This window comes from Melospiza georgiana, chromosome 10, assembly GCF_028018845.1.
Source record: "Melospiza georgiana isolate bMelGeo1 chromosome 10, bMelGeo1.pri, whole genome shotgun sequence".
Lineage (NCBI taxonomy): Eukaryota > Metazoa > Chordata > Aves > Passeriformes > Passerellidae > Melospiza > Melospiza georgiana.
In genome coordinates this window covers 9,108,536-9,125,063 of record NC_080439.1, presented here as the reverse complement: position 1 = coordinate 9,125,063, position 16,528 = coordinate 9,108,536, and the positions used below count along the sequence as shown (strand labels likewise).

At 43.7% G+C, this 16,528-nt stretch overlaps 1 protein-coding gene across 2 annotated transcripts in view; it reads left to right on the top strand.

Annotated features, from left to right (window-relative positions):
- Nucleotides 1–16,528, top strand: part of DIS3L2 (DIS3 like 3'-5' exoribonuclease 2) — a 180,244-nt gene that overhangs the window by 68,349 nt on the left and 95,367 nt on the right. For both annotated transcript variants that reach the window (XM_058031532.1, XM_058031534.1), the window contains 3 exons: nucleotides 1,791–1,897; nucleotides 3,090–3,337; nucleotides 9,896–10,069. In XM_058031532.1, coding sequence (XP_057887515.1) covers nucleotides 1,791–1,897; nucleotides 3,090–3,337; nucleotides 9,896–10,069 — 529 coding nt within the window. The remainder of the gene's footprint in view (nucleotides 1–1,790; nucleotides 1,898–3,089; nucleotides 3,338–9,895; nucleotides 10,070–16,528) is intronic.

Sequence of the window (16,528 nt, the reverse complement as noted above, 5' to 3'; positions counted from 1 at the left end):
ATAAGAAAACAAAATGGCTCCTGGCTTTCATTCTTTGCTAAATGATTGCCTGGTATGACCTTTAGCTGGCAGAAACCTTAGAGGAGGCAAGCAAATCAGGTAACCTTGGTATTCCCCACTTTTTAACTGCTTACAATTTTACAAGCAATTTTTTCCCCTACCTTGTTTGTCACCATGAAACTCTGGGTGGTTTTATCCTGTAGTAATGCTGGTTTTGGCAAGTCTGAGTTCATTTCAGTAGAAGTAAATCAGAAATGGTTTTGCTGCTTCTATTATTGGGGCTTTTGTAAGAAAAGTAGGTTTTTTTTTAAACCCCTGAATACCTGTTCATTCTTCTCTCAGCATTGCTAGCAAGTCAATGAAGATAAAAAAAAATAAAGTCACTTAGATCTCTGGGGAGAGGAGAGCATATCAGAAGGCAAAGCTGAGGATAATTAGCAGCATATGAGAACCAGAGTGTGTCATTAGAGCAAAGCCTCATTGTCAAGCTGGGGTAGCATTGCCTGGAGGCAGTGCAGTGTCCCTCTGTGGGGACACAGCCATCTGTGAACGTGCCCTGGTGGTGGTGGGGCACAGCCAAAGCCTTGGGGAAGCTGCTGTCCCACTGCCCCCCTTCCTGAGCTCTGGTCCTGCCACCCTCCATCCCTCATGTCACCAGCAGCCAGCCTGGGGCTCTGTGGGACAGACAGCCCCCATCTGGGGAGCAGGGTCTGCGTGTCACCACAGAGCTTCTGCAGCCTCTGTCACACGGGTGAATGCTGCTGGCCTCCTGCAGCACAGGCTTCAGCAAAGCATTGCTTTATCTCGTGTCTTCTAAGGGAAGCAGTGACAGCTACGTCCCTTGGAACTTGCACTCGGTGCCACGGTCTCTCTTTAGGAAAGCAAGATTTCTTTTGAACACTCTAGGCCTGATTTTAGCACATGTGCTCAAGATGGGTGTGATTACCATACAAATGGAAAAAGCCAGCCATCTCTCTTGAGCAGACAAGAGCACATGGATGCTTCCATCCCAAAAATTCTGGCAGAGCAGTTACCAGAGGCTCTCAGCAGGGATGCAGCTCAACAACAGCCCAGTCCCAGCCTTCTCCATGGCAAAGATCACTGTGGATGTTTGTAAACATTAAATGCCAGCCATCTGGAGCAGATGCTCCCAAACTCACATACCTGAATATTTGAAAATTTCAAACTAGAAGTTAGTTGACACTTGATTTTAATATTATCAGCATCTGGTCCAGAGATCTCAGGGGAAGGAAGCTCTTGGTCATAGTGATTACTTCTACTTGGTTGTAGTGATTACTTCTATAAGGCCTTTCATAAGCCTGGTCCACAGTTTAAGAGGGTCAGCTTAGTAGATACGATAAGCACACATTTTATAACCCTGCATAATGTTTTTAAAGGAAATTAAATATTAAATGAATGTATGTAGGAAAGGACTCTTTATGTAATGTTAATGACTCCGACTAAGAAATGCCACAAAATTCTTAGCCCTTAGTATTTAATAAACAGAACTTGTTTCTATCACTTTGTCTGTTAATATAGTCCTCCTTTCAAAGTTGGGATTTATTTTGATTTTTGTTGTTTTTCAGCACATCTCTACGGTAAGTGAACATGTATCTGCTGTCTGTTGTAGTCCAGAGAAATAATTACTTCATGCTTGGCAATTCTAACACCTGATTTTTCCTTTCAAATAAGTCTACTACGTGCATATTGTATTGTACTTCAGAGCAAATGCCTGAGACAGATTTGCCATGGAAATGTGTTGCAATAACTGTCCTGTGTTTTTGATGCAGGGAAGGCTGCTGGGGTCTCTGGTGTGCAGAGAACAAAGCAAGATGATGGACCCAAGGCCAATGATCCCAGGCTCCTCCCAGATGAGTTTCTTCAAAGGACAGCCAAGGTAAATCCATGGAGAGTGACAAGTAAGCACGTGTGTGCTCCCAAAGGCTGAAGGAGACCAGGCCTGGCCTCCCTCAACAGACTCTATCTGTTGATCTTTGAGTCTCATTCTCCATTTCAGAGAGAGTAATTGTCTGATCTGATAAAAATCAAGTGACTTGTTATTTTTACCAATTTTCCTAGGTTAAATTCCCTTTGTTTGTCATGCAAAATTACTTAGCAAGATTCAGGAAAAAGATTGGATATTAATATGAGTGTCAGGATATCCAAAGTTGTCAGAATTAATTCTTACAGACTTTGGAAAGGCTGCTAGTGCTGTTGATTCAAGATTTGAGTCAATCTCTGAATTTTAAGAGACCAGAAAAGGGCTGCTGGGTCAGACTGGGTCAGGTCTCATCCACGTCTTTTGCTTTCCCTTGCAGCCTCTGATTCTGGTCCTGTTGTTGGCTGGGCTGCTCTGGTCTCATCCAGTGTGGCAATTCCAGCACTCAGAATTGTGCAGAGGTGCAGCTCCTGAAACCTTCTGGAAGGACTCCTCTGTATAAGCTTAGGAAATCGGCTATAATGTTTCTGTTATCCAGTGATTTATTATGGTCTACAAAAATATAGCCTGGATGAACACCTCTCTGGAACAATTATTTAGTGATATTGTAATTTATTATTCTTTTCAAAGCCATCTTGTATAAAGGTAAAATAACCCCTAACTTCAGAAAGCACAGAGAGAAGGAGAGAACTGCCAAATTCCCAACAGCACATCCTTTCCTGTGGTTAGCATTGGATCTGCCAGCGGCACCGTTTTTGGACTGGCCTGGTCTGTGCTGACTGTTGAAATCACAGGCCGAGAATACAAATGAAACATTTTACAGGAGTTGCTTGTATTTTGTGGCTAATTCCCTGCATTTGGAAGCATCTGCTTCTTGTCTGGTTTTGTTCTGTAATCAAGAAAATTGCTGTAGAGAACTAGCACTTGGAAAGCACTTAGTTCTTCTATAGCCATGAGCAAGATGGCAAGGAAAATACATTGTAAATAGGTACTCAGTTAAAAAATGCACACACACACACACATACAGGGAAAACAAGATATAGGCCTTGTGACTTTTCCAGTTACTCTGCTGAGCCTTTGGGTATTCTCATTCTGCTAAATAAAGTAAGTTTCTTTGAAGGTATTAATTGTAGAAACTTGCCTCTCCCAGGTGGTGTATATTTTGGAAAAGAAGCATTCTCGAGCAGCTACAGGTTTCATCAAACTTCTAGCTGACAGGAACAGTGAACTCTTCAAGAGGTGTGCCATGTTCTCACCTGTGGACCACAGGGTGCCCAGGGTCTATGTGCCCTTGGCTGATTGCCCTGCAGACTTTGTGAGCAAGCCTGAGGCCTATTCCCAGATGCTCTTCATCTGTCGCATCGTGGACTGGAAAGAAGACAGCAACTTTGCATCAGGGTATGTGGCTGCCATCAGAACTAGAGATGACTGATGTTTCTAGTTGGAATTTTTGTTTTCACTTAATTAGTTACAAACTGGAGAGGCAAAAATCTCTTAACAAACTGCTTATCTTGTGTCCCTCTGGTGGATAAATTCTTTTGGGATGAAGGGCAGCTCATCATTAGTTAATCTCGTAAATGCTAAGTTCCTCGAGTGCTTGCTTCACAGCATTGATGAGTGCATGGTCCAGGGGGAGCACACGTGCTCAGCCCGACCAGCACAAGCACCATGGGGTGCTGGCAGCCTTCCTGTCTTTCCTCCCTATGTGGAAGAGTAGTACACAGTGTGCAGACATTTCCTTTCTGCCAGGGGAAGATCAGTGGCTATGAGGCTCATCTTTAGTTTTTACGCCTTTGCTGGTAAGAATTAGAAGGAAGTCACAGATTTTTGTGGTTTTGAAGTTGCATTGGTTCAAGGAGGAATCAAGAGAAGATTCATTCCCTCCTGAAGCATGTGAGAAGGGTGTTGTACTCTGTGTGTTTCATCAGGCAGTGTAAAGTCATCACTGTCCAGAGTTCAAATTGCTGGCAGTGCTGTGAAGAAGGAAATTTTAAGCCAGTGCTACACAAATGGTCTATGCTGGGCTGGATCCAGACTGCAAGTTTATTTTGCCTCTCCATGAAGAAGACAGTGGTTTTCAGCATTTTCACTTTTTTCTTTGGAACTGCTGTAGGGTGACAAACTCCCACCTGGAGTGGCCATGCTGTTTCTATTGAATAGGTCTCAATAAGAAATGGAGGATGTTGGTCAATCTGTTCAGTTTTCTTGGGAATACTTAGTAGTCCTGGTTTAGTTGGTAGTCCAGAGTGGATAACTCTGTGGCCATACTGTGGTCAGATTTTACAGGTGCATCTGGATGTAATCTGGAGCATGTGCAATAGTGGGAGTTGTCCATAAAGTCCAGTTTTCTCTTCCCCTTGCAAAGCAGTTCTGATGGGGTAGCACAGCTGATGTACAGTATCAGCACTGCAGGTTTGGGAGTCCTCAGCTCAAATTGCTGGTAAAGCTTGAAACTTAGAGAAAACTTTTTTCAGAGTAAGTATGATGCCACAAATCTATCAGCCCTAGAACTAAGAGTAAACTAAGCTCAAGTCCCCATTTCACAGAGTTTATCAGTTGCAGCTGATTTGTGTGCCCAGTAATAGCAAGTTTCATGTGTGCTCCTTGAGAGCCACGTGAGCCATGAAATCACTCAGTGTTTCCTAGATAAACTGCAGTGCATGAACTGCAGTGGCCTCCCTTTGAGCCCCACTTAACTTGGGTCTGGCTGTGATGTGAACTTCACTGAGAATAAGTTTCTTACTGGCAGAGATTTGCTTTGTCTTCTTTGACTCCAACTGAGAAAAGACTGGAGGGTGATTGTAGTGCTTGGCTTCTGGTCATGAACAACCCCCCTTTCAGCAGAAACGGGAAATTAGGAGGATGGGCTAATATATTTTTTATTGGCTAATGTGTGTGTCTTTAGTCTGTACTTCTGACAATATTGGATATTCTCATCTGTCTGGTTTGATGGTTTCCAAGATGTAAAGGGTGTTGTCAGGAAAGAAAATGTCCATGATTGTGTTCATACATAATCGTTTCCTCTGGGAGTTGGTTGCACTTCAGTAAGTGCCTTGTGGAGATGGGAGCATAAAACCTTGGTGACCCCTTTTGTTTTTAACCATAAGTAACTCTTGTTTAAACACTGAAAGACAAGGAAACCTCTTGAATGTCCCAAAGGATTCTGTTTGCTTTTGGGCTCATTTTTAAGCTCATTTATAAACCATGTTGCCTTGTTTATAATGAGTTGTGTTCCTGGTCATGGCCCCCTGAAGGGGAGAAGAGCAGGTGATCTGCAGATTTGTTTTGTGAACTGTTTTATGCACCCCTTACTTCTGCTCACAAAGTTCCTGATATGCCTTTGGCACCACCACCATGGTTTTGAAGGTGTCTGGACAGAGGGCCTGTTGGTCATTGCCCTGCACTGTCTGCTGGAAGTGGGACAAGGGAAACTCCCTCCAGAGTTGGTAATCGTGTCCCCTGGATGCCTTGGGTGTTCCTAGGTACTCTCCATCCTGCAGCTGAACTCTCCCAGACTGGTCATGCACCTTCCTCAGCTTTCCTTTTCCCTTGGGAAATTCAGTGCCAGGTTTCCAAGCACAGTTAATGACCCAGATTTGCCTTCACAGTGACCATGTGTGGGTGGAGAAGTGAGATGCCCCTGCCAAGAGTTTGATGGTGGCATTTGCTGCCCAGAGTGTTAACCTGCACAGGGGCAACCTGAGAGTCCCTGGAGGTCCCTTGAGGAGGGGGTGCGTTTCTGTGTCATGATTGCCACCTGGTGGTCACCAGCGTGACACTGTCCCCTCCAAAGGTCACCCTGTCACCCCAACTGTGCTGGGAAGGAGTGAGGAGGAACTCATGGCTCCAGGTCATGCTGGCCATGCCCTGAGTTGAGCTGCTGTGCTCCCTCCTGCATGTGAAGTGACTTTACCTTGGCAGTGAAATGCTGTATAACTGTACCTGCTTCAGGTAACAGGTAAAGCAAATTAGCTCCAAGACATTCTCCTTTTCCAGAGAAATATTGCAAGTACTGCCATGTACTGTTATTTTCTGGGGACTGATTTCAGTGTTGGAGTCCAGGGTTATTTGGAGTATTAGTCCAGATGTCTCTGCACTTATGCAGATGGTTAAGGTGGAATTTTTTTGTCCCCACATGTGATGATGGATGAGACGATATAAAAAAACCAGCTAATAGAAAAGCATGGAATCACTGGCTTCCTCTGTGTCACATTGGGCTTGTGACCATTCTAGCTCAGGGTCTTAGATATTGGTCTGTCAAGGTGACATGATTTGTTCCAGCTTTTGCAATAAAATGAAATGTTGCAGGATGTTACTTCATTTGCTGCTGTCTCCAAAGCCACTTGAGTGGCTGGAATTTTTTCATCTCTGGCATTTTATTCAGTTTTTTTTTTTTTTAATTCAAAAGTGTATTTTGTGTGAGGGGTAATAATGAGATACCTTGGGTAGTTCAGTGTAAGGCTCAAGGGAAGGTCCAATCCTCTCAACAGAGCAGTGTGGCTCTATTGAAAAAACACCTTCTTGCAGATGGGAGTGTCCCTCAGTAAAGCTTTGTTCCCTTGGCACAAATAACCACCTTGTGGGACGGCTCCATGTGTGTTGGGAGCACCACGCTGCTCCTGGGCTACGATGGGACATGGCAATAAAATGAAATGTAATGGCAGCTGCAGGAAGGCAGCTCCATGATGTGGAGCAGGGCTGGACTGTGCTCTCGGGCACTGGGCTTCCCATGGCACAGCTCTCTGTCCCTCTGATGCTCAGCCCTGCAGCCCTCTCACCATCTCCACTGGCACCTGTGGCCTTCCTCAAGCCTGTGCAGCTCTGTCTGAGCTCTGGGCAGTGGGAGCATCCCGGTGGGGCTTCTTCCTTAAGGACTGGTGGCTTATGTGGGGAGTGTTCTGCTGCTGAAAGAAACCCTCCATGTAGGATGAGTGTGGACAAATCTGCTCCAGGAGAAACTGAGCGAGTTCCCAATGGAAGTTATTCACTCATTGTGGGAGCCTGCCTGGCTTTTCAAAGGAAACAAGCCTTATGTAATCCTGCTTTGTCTTTTTGGAGAGTTTTTATCATGTAACCTTTGAATGCACAGGCCAGTTTCAGCTCCGTGGAGTGAGCTCAAATGTTCCTAGAAATGGATGGGGGAATGATGAGGGGGAAGATGGCAGCTTGGGGGATGCTCTGCCCCTGGTGCACATCCTGGCAGGTTAGACTCTGGTGAGTGGGCACCTTGGAGCAGTTCAGCAATCTCGCAGCTATGGCTGATTTGGAGAAATAGCCTGTTTTGCCCCAACCATGGCATGCTCCAGTCAGTGCACGCTGCACCATGTCTGACATCAATCCAAGGGTATTCAAGGAATTCAAGGTAATGTTCTGCCATCAGCGTCACAGAAGAGAAATGTTTACGTCTGTAACCATTGTAACTCTTTTTTGCCTTTTGACATTTAAAAAGAAAGGAGATGCACGCAAGCCCAGGGTGTCACAGACACTGTGACTCCTGGGAGTGAACGTCTGAGCGCTGCTGGGCCCAGTGCCCCTGGCTGTTTATAAGCCTCTTGAACTATTCTTGTTACCCTTGGTGGCCGTGGAGCCCCAGGAATGATTTTGCAGCCTGGCTGTTACTCTGGGGCCATCGGTGATCCTATATGCATTACCTTTGATCACATGCAGTCCTGTCAGATTCTGCTCTGATGCAAGTCATCATGCCTTGGTGACTGTAACATGGCCCCAATTAAAGTCAGTTATACACTTTTTATTTCAAGGTACTTGGGAAATGTTCCCTGGAACACTGTAAATCAAATGTTAATTACTATTAAAAAAATATTAGTCCTATATCAAACCTCTGGGTAAACCCCTTATGGTTTGTAATCTAATTTCAGTAAACGGATCAAGAGGAGCATGGGTTTGAGGAGTGAGCTGGAAAGCACTCTGGCACTCAGAGGTGCTTTCCATGGCTTGTCCTGTAGATGTCCAGCTGCCCTCCCAGTGCACTTCCCTGATCTGCCCTGCCAAGAGAAGGGACACCTAAGATTCAAGGCCTTGACATTTCTGCTGGATAGGGCAATGTGTCCTCTCTTTTCCTGTTTTGTTTTTTCCATCCTTGGCAGCGCTGGTGGGTCTGTAGACCCACAGGCTCATCCTTGCTCAGTCCCAGCTCTGCACCAGACGTTGGAAATGAAGTGGTGATTTCTCTGTTTTATTGTTACTGCTGAGAGAGAGGGAGATAAAACTGATGCCTCATTTATTTACATTAAAATAAGGATTAGACTGGGACCCAGCTGCAGGAACAGAGAATTCAGCCACGATGCCAAATGTGCACGTATTTCTGCCATACAGTTTGTACATAAAATTGAAACAATAAAGGGAAATATCTTTTATCCTTGTTTTCATTTTTATTTTAAAGCTAGACGATGTGAACTCTACAATTTACCACACCATGAAGCGAGCAATCCTTTCCAGCATATTACACAATGTGACAGGTTTATTACACAGCTCTTCCCGTTGTGAAGAAAGAGCTTTGCTCCCATAAAGAAGATGGGCTCGCTTGTGCTGAGAGTTTGGGGTTTGTTCTGTGGGTTTATGGCACATTTGAAGCCTTGAGACCGTCTTGCTTGTCCAAATAACAAGTGCACTGTTTTGGCCCTAATTTAGGAAAGTAATTAGTGTCTGTTCTCACTCATTGGAATTAAAGCAGAAGGATCAATATAATGATTGTGTATTTTATGCAGTGGAAAAACACTTATTAGAGTGGCTGTTTTTGTGCTGTGTTATTACCCCTCTCTTTTGTGTCATATTTTGATGGATTCACCTTAATTTCAGTTGTAATCTTCTTGGGTCAGGAACATTATCTCTATTGACTGTAATGTGCATTGGCCTAATGGCAGTATATTAAAAAAATAAAAAGTAATTTAACTCTGTGTACTGTAGAGCAATCTAAAGGTGAGAAAGGGGACAGGGGGAGCCACCGTATGACATGGGTTCTCATGGGATATTTGTAATTAGCTGGAGGGGGAACAAATGTTTCGCTCCTTTGGAGTCCTGCTTTGCACAGTATCTAGAGCTGAGCCTTGTGTGACACCAGAGCTGTTGGACAGATCCATGCTGGAGTCTGCACTGGAGCAGATGGAAACTTTCTCCAAGTACAATAGAGCAGCAACTTCATCTATGTGTGCAGAGTACTTCATCAAGCACTGTTAGCATGGAGGGGGACAATTTCCCCTGTCTGGGACTTGTTTCTAGATCATTGGCTCCTCTCCAGTCAGCTCTGGGTTCAGAGGCTTCTGCTTAGCCATGAGAGCAGGAACAAATGATTGGGAATGCTGAGGTTCTCTAAGGAGCCCGGAAAATGGTTGGAAAGATGATCTGTGGGTGTGTTGTGTGACTCCTGTCAGGGAGGCAGTGTGGGTTCTTCACACCTCTGTCTTCACAGGGCATGTGTTTGCCTGGCAGAGCTGTGTATCCTTTGGGATGGAGAGCAGTGTACTGAGCTCCCTGTGGAGCTCTCTGGTATCTGGTGTGAATCTATTCATTTTTGGTAGTAGAAGTGAGTCACCTTTTTCAGTGGTGAGGAGGGTGAGGAGAGGAGCGAAGGTCTCAAGGCAGCCATGTGTAACGCTAGAGCTGCCTGTGTGATGGCTGTGCTTTTCTTATCCCTGTTGGATGCATTTTTCTTTAAAATTGGAAACTTTTTACCTTCACAAAAACCTAAGAGTTTAACACATCTGTTTCAAATGAGATACGCAAAAATAGCCCAAGGTAGTTCCTGGTGAGTGTTTTGTATCCCCAGTAGATACAATGCATGGTATGGCTTGAATTCCTGCTAAGTCCTCTGCCAAAACTCAGGGAGAAGTGAATGGGTGAAAGAGTGTATTTGAGGGCTCAGCAGCCTCTCTGCAGGGACAATAACAACATGACAGTAGTAGTTATACACTTTAAAAAAGCATCCCTTTCTTTCTGCAGGCAGTTGTGCAAAAGTCTTGGACAGGCTGGAGAGATCGAGCCGGAATCAGAAGGGATCCTGACGGAGTACGGTGTGGATTTCTCTGACTTTTCCCCTGAAGTCCTGGAATGTCTGCCCCAGAACCTGCCCTGGGTTATCTCACTAGAAGAACTGGCCAAAAGAAGAGATTTAAGGTAACAGCAAAAAGCATGGTCTAACACTCCTTGGGTTGGTGCAGAGTTGTGCTATTTTGTTTTGCTTTCATCACATTTTGTAAAGGCACTGACTATAACATGTATCATGTTATACCTTAGCTGTGCTAGAAAGTGTAGAAAGAAACTACTTTTGAAAGTACTGACAAACCCAGAAGATCAGTTACTTGGAGAAGTATTTTGTGAGACAGAGAGGCTTTTTCTCAAAAGAACTATTGAAAATTTGAAAATTTGGTGCTCGGCACTTAATCTGAAAGTTTTATGATTTTGTCTGGAATGTATTATGCATTTTAGTGGTAGTTTTATAGCAGAGATTTTCTGAATGCTGTTGCTCTGAGATTTGAGACAGATAAAGACTGTCCACCTACCTCACATCAGCCAACCCTGCAATTCAGTGGTGCTCCCAGCCAGCTTTCAGGAACTTCACAGCCTGTTGAGTGGCAGACCTTGACAATGCTAGACTACCCAAAACTAGTGGATTTGCTACGCTTCTAAGTGTCAGATTTTAGAGACATCCTTACTAGAAAAGATTTGAAGACCAAAGAAAAATTATTTGTTTAGAACCTTACTTTGCCATAAAGGATGATGCAGGCAAACAATAAACACATTATTAAGAAGACACAGTGTGTTCTGCTTCCAGCCTTGCTTATGTTGGAGCATCCTGATTCAGTTGGCAGATTCATTGCTGTCTTGTGTAATGCTGAGGTGAAGCAGCCCTAGGAGGCTGATGCCTCTGGACACTGCACTGGTACAAACACCTGTATTTATTGGAGGAGAAACAGTAAGCTCCTCTTCATTTATCTGTGTTATCTGTGGTATGGACATCAGCAATCTGAGCAGATAAACTGATAAACTGCAGCCATTTTTATTTCAAGGCTGAAAATATATTTGTATCTGTGCCTGTACTCCAGGTGTTACTTTGGACCTAATTCTGCTCTGGAGCCTGCAGCCTCCTTACTGTTTCAGCTTTCTGGATTTCCACTGCCATACAGTGGAATAATTCAGCAGAGAATCACACTCCTGACTGACTAATGCTAACACTCAGATACCAGATTCAGACTGCAGGCTTCAGGTAGCATTAAAAAAAAAAAAAAAGTAGACACTGAACGCTGCTGTTCAGATGTCACTTGAAAGTGCTTATTTTTATATTCTTGACTACAGTTCAGTAGCCTTCTCTGTTTCTTCTGACCGAGTTCTTTTAAGCAAATAAAGAGCTTGACTTGTCTCCAGTCAGACAGTCAGTTTTGGAAACAAATTCCAAGTGCATTTCTTGCTTTTATTGCTGAATTATTACACTGGGACTTATCAAGGTGATAACAGTTCTGCGGTTAAGCCATTTAAATCCCTCTCTGCCCCTTCCTGACCGCAGTGCACACTACAAAGTAGATTTCCTTTTGATCCTCTCAAATATAAACATTTAACAGTCAAAATTTTTAAGACAATTATTTGAGCTTAATTTGCTAATCCTTTTAATGTCAACTGCCACACTGCTGACTAACCAGTCTGTGGTCTAAACACATATGGAGATAACATGAGACTTCTAGTTATGGAAAATAAAATACAGATGAGTTTTCCTTGTTGTTTCCTCACAGAAAGGGGTTTGTCTATCCAGGAAGAAGATGAATTTTATTAGTAAATGCAGTGTGAATTGTAGGGAGGTGGTGTCAGGTAGTTGGAGATCTGGCTGGCATCTCTGATGAGTGAGGCCAGAAGACCTTGAGACTATTTTTGACAAGTCCCAAGGTAGCTTGGCCTTAACTTGTTATTAGATATCAACTTTCATATTGTCAGCAGTAGGTGTGCTGTGGTCTGCACTGTCCTACAAAGGGCCAGTACACACAGGCCAGGATGGCATCCAGAGGAACACACCTGAACTTGAGTGTCTGTTCTGGGTGCACATCTGAGTTATGCCTTTTTTCCCAGGGGATCTCTCACACCTGCCTCTGTGAGTGCCCATCTTTGCTGTACTTTGTGCATGGTGGTCTGTCAGGCTTCCCAGATTACTGTACAGTAGTCTGAAAGTATGATGTAAATTCATTACAGTGAAATAAAAACTCATCTTTTCTCCTAAAACATGTTAACACTTGTAAATACCTCATCTAATTCAGTTTACACATTGCTTGCTTGACTAGAGTAAGCACATGTTAGAGTTTAGCTTAAAATACTTCCACCTCTAGTAAATCCTCTGCAGTTCTGTAACATAGGGCTGTAAATTTTCTAGTGTCATGTACAAAAGTTGGATTTGGAACTGAGGCCCAAAAAATGTCTTGTGTTTTTGTGTGTTTCCTCTTCCTGAGATAACTTTTCCTTGTTTCCTTTCCTCCTCAAAAGGCAGTTTGTGTGTTCTGCTGAGCAGTGTCCGAGGTGTGGTCTGGGAGTTTGGAGCGTGCAGAGAGCGCCCTGCACCAGAGGTGTTTGTCAGTGTGGTTATAGATGGAGCTGAGACAATGTGTTTTCACCAAGCTGCTGAGGCTGGGCAAGAGGGAAAGGCATTTTAACCATGCTGTCTTGTAAATATGTTCCTTGATCTTCCTGCAAGTCTTCCTGTTTTACAGGAATCCTGTTCTTGCCATGCATATTCTATTTGGATAGCAAGTGTGATCTCACCTACACAGCCTGTGTAGAATTGCTTCCAAGAGATCATTTTTTTCCTTCACTTCTCCAGTAATAGCTCACAAAGAAAGGTTTACATAATATTTCAATATTACTTAAGGTAGAAAAGATCCAAACCTTGTGGATGGCTTTGACATGATTTGACTGGCTTAGCACTCTGCTCTGCCATTTTTACACAGTTTTGCCATGGACATCTGTTTCTCACCTGCATGGGTTTATTTGTAAAATTAGACAAGTATTTCACAGGCATTCCCAACTTACTTGTTTCTAAAGAGCACCCAAAACTTGTAATGAAAAGCACTGGGCAAGTATTAGGTGTTGGCATTGCATCCTGCAGTTGAATTTTAGAGAGAACAGGAAGGTTCATGAAGTATCAGAATGTGTGGTTGAGGAAACTTCCCTTCCAGAGACTTAAAGTATGATAATACAGATAGGACTGGAGTGATCATTTTATTATTCAGGTTGACTGGAGATGGTATTTGTTTCATTAGAAGTTTGAGAAGTGTTTGGTTTCTGCTTTTAGGAAAACTTTGGAGGATTAATGTCATAGAGACAAATGTTGATGGGTGCAAAGTTTCAACCACTTTCCGGTCTTTTCCAGTGTTACAACATGTAATTTTCATTTCCGTGTTTGCTTTGGGACAAAATGTAGCCCCTGAAGAAAAGAGGGGTGAGGGCAAAGAAGGAAATACAAATTTCAGAGATGGGTACAGGAGCTGGAGGCAGAGGGAGGAGGAGGAGGCCATTTGAAGAGGTCTAGCCAGGAATCTAAGAAACCCAAAAGCTATTTCTAAGACTCATTCCAAATGTTTCTAATTTCATTCATATCTTTTTGTTTCCTTTACTGCTTAACTGGGACAAGAAAGTTAAGCCAGGAAAGTCCAATCATAGTGGGAAACAAAAACCTAAATATTGGAGAGAGAAAAAAGGTCTTTCTTTGCAAAGCAATTCTGCCTTTTGCTTGTCTCCCATTGTTGGTGTTACTGTGGAAAATGTATAACATCACTTTTTTGGAAAGTGTTAGAACCTGTTCAAGTAGAGATGGTTTATATAGTCCAACATGGAAGAACTAGAGGATATCTATTTCTTTACCATTTGCCTAATAATAAGTGAGCCCGTTGACCTCCGCTGGACTATTACAAATGTGAAACTTGGCACTCAAAATTGCTTGCTCTAAATTTTCCAGTTGCTTTCTCTTTTTCCATTTGATGTCATCCTGCCAACTAGTGATTTTATTATTATAAACAGGACATTGTATTCACTTTTAAGAAGAAATATGAAGCTGAAGGTAAAATTACAAACTGCAGTTTCTCAGCTGGCAAAATACAAAACAATGAGCTAAAAATACTGAGCAGAGAAAGGGTGTTGTGGCAGGGAACTCTGAAATATCTACAAGATGGATGTGTTCTGAGGGGCAGAAACTGACTTCAGCTGAGCAGGGCTAAACTCTGAAGAATCATCAGATTGTTCAGCTTGGAAGGCAGATCTAGAGATCATCTACTCCAACCCCATTGTTCAAAGCAGGGTTAGCTGGAGCAGGCTGCTCAGGGCTGTGCCCATTTGGGGTTTGGATAGCTCCAAAGATGAGGATTCCACAGCCCCTCTGAGGAACATGTTCCTCAGAAAAATGTGTGTTTTTTCCTTCAAGTAGATTCTCCTGTGTTTTGTGCCCATTGTCTCTTGTCCTGTTGATACCACTGGAAATGGTCTTTCTGTCTTTACTCCCTAAAGGTGAAAATACACCTTTATCACATTGATAGTGTTTTCACATTGAAAAGATCTCCCTGCCTGAGCCTTCTCTTCTCAAAGCTGAACAGTCCCAGCTCTCTCAGCCTCTCCTTGTAGGTTGGATGCTCTGATTCCTTAATCATCATCAAGGCCCTTCAGCAAACTTGCAGCCCTTTGTTGACATCTCCCTGGTACTGGGGAGCCCAGAACTGGACACAACACTCCAGTTGTGATCTCACCAGTGCCAGGCAGAGGGGAAGGATTGAAGGAATGCATCCTTTGGCCTTCTGGCAACACTCCTCCTGGTGCAGCCCAGGAGGCTCTTGGCCACCTTTGCTGCAGTGACATTTTGTTGGTTCATGTTTAACTTGTCCATCAGGACATCCTTTTCTGCCAAGCTGCTTTCTAGCTGGTCCTTCCCCAGTCTGTGCTGGTGCATGGGGCAGTTCCTCCCTGTGTGCAGGACTCTGTTTTTCCCTTTGAGCTTCATGAGATTCCCATCAGAGCCTTTCTTTGCTGAGGTCCCTCTGAAGGGCTGTTCCTCCCACAATGCTGAAAGGGCAGCAGAGGAGGTCAGCAGGATCCCCTGCATTGGCAGGAGACAATTAGAGCTCACTTGCTTCCCTGGCAGGGCAGAGTTGCTGAACTTTGCTCTTGCAGGCAAGTGAAGCTTTCAGTTACAATTTGCATCTTGCTATTTCAGCACAGGACCTCAACTGCAACCGATCCAAGTTGTTGAAGGTCAAATTTGTAATTTTGGCTGCCCCTTCAGAAGTGTGGCATCCTTCCTTTGGGAAGAAGAGCAGAGGTGCTCTGCTGTGTCCCTCTGCCCACTGGGGAGGGAGGCTCTGCAGCACTGTTGGTACCTGCACTGCAGCTCTATTTTGCTTCTATTTCTTTCTCAAGGAGTGTTACAACTGGTAACAGGGATTAGCACTGTGTACAGTAAGGGTTTGACAGCATGGTCTTTGCTGTAGATGCCCAAGGAGATTATTGGCTGCTAAAATTAGAGGTGATGGTAAAAATGGCAGCCTTGAGCTGTGCAAGGGGTGTTGGAGGAAAGCAGTCAGCCTCTGAAACAGATGTCTTTCCAAGGCAGGTGGACAACTTCAGTTAGGAATGAGTGCAGGGCAGATAAAACATTGTTAAACAGCTTGTTTCCTGGAGATTTTCCACTACAAAAAGCTAGTGTTAAGTAAAGCAAGTCTTACTCAGCTATAATAGGATATGTAAATATGCTCTGGTTTCTGATGGAAACTGAGAAATGACTTGTTTAGCAAATGTATAAGCAACATTGCTTCAGAACTGACTGTTATCTTGGAGTGGAGACACAAAAAGGGCCAGATTGTGATCTCTGCTCTCACTGAGCTGTTCTGTGACTGATTAAATGTTCTCCATAGAGAGATACATTGGATTAGATACATAGGTGATTTACAAAGGATTATTCAGTGGTGTTTAAGCATATCAGATCCAGTTCCTCTGTAATAGGATTGATTCCAGAACCTGGTGATGGTGACTGTACCTGCTCTGGCTACTTCTGCTTTCCAGGCAGTCTGAGGGACTGTACCATTCTTGGACTGATGAGGAGAGCTCATGTTAGCTCCTTTCTCTGCCATTAGCTGAGTAAGTAAAGCTCTGGAGTAAATATGCTCAAGGTGCTGTTGCCAGTGATGTGATTCAGCTCCTTGCTTCTGGTTGGCTTCTTTTGGTCCTCCTCTCTGTTTTCATAATATTTTCTACTACAGTATAGCTACAGCAGTTATGGTGGCCCTGTTTTGAATAAAATGATGCATGTTCTGTGCTCTCAGATGCTGTTACCAGTGCCTGGTGTAGAGAGACACAGGGCAACTTCACCTTTTTCTTTATAGGAAGGTGCATGTGATCACTGGAAGTGCTGCTTCAAACAGAATTGGTGGTGTGTGGTTGGATAGAATTTTTGCTTTCTGATCTTGTAGGCCATCACACCTAATCTTGCTTTGTTAGAAATCTGTTCAGCTGGGGAAAACAGTAATTTTTGCACCTCGATTGTTATACATACAGTGTTGTTCTTGCCTGGATATTTATTTTATGGAGAGAAGTGGAGGGAATAACAGAAGGAGA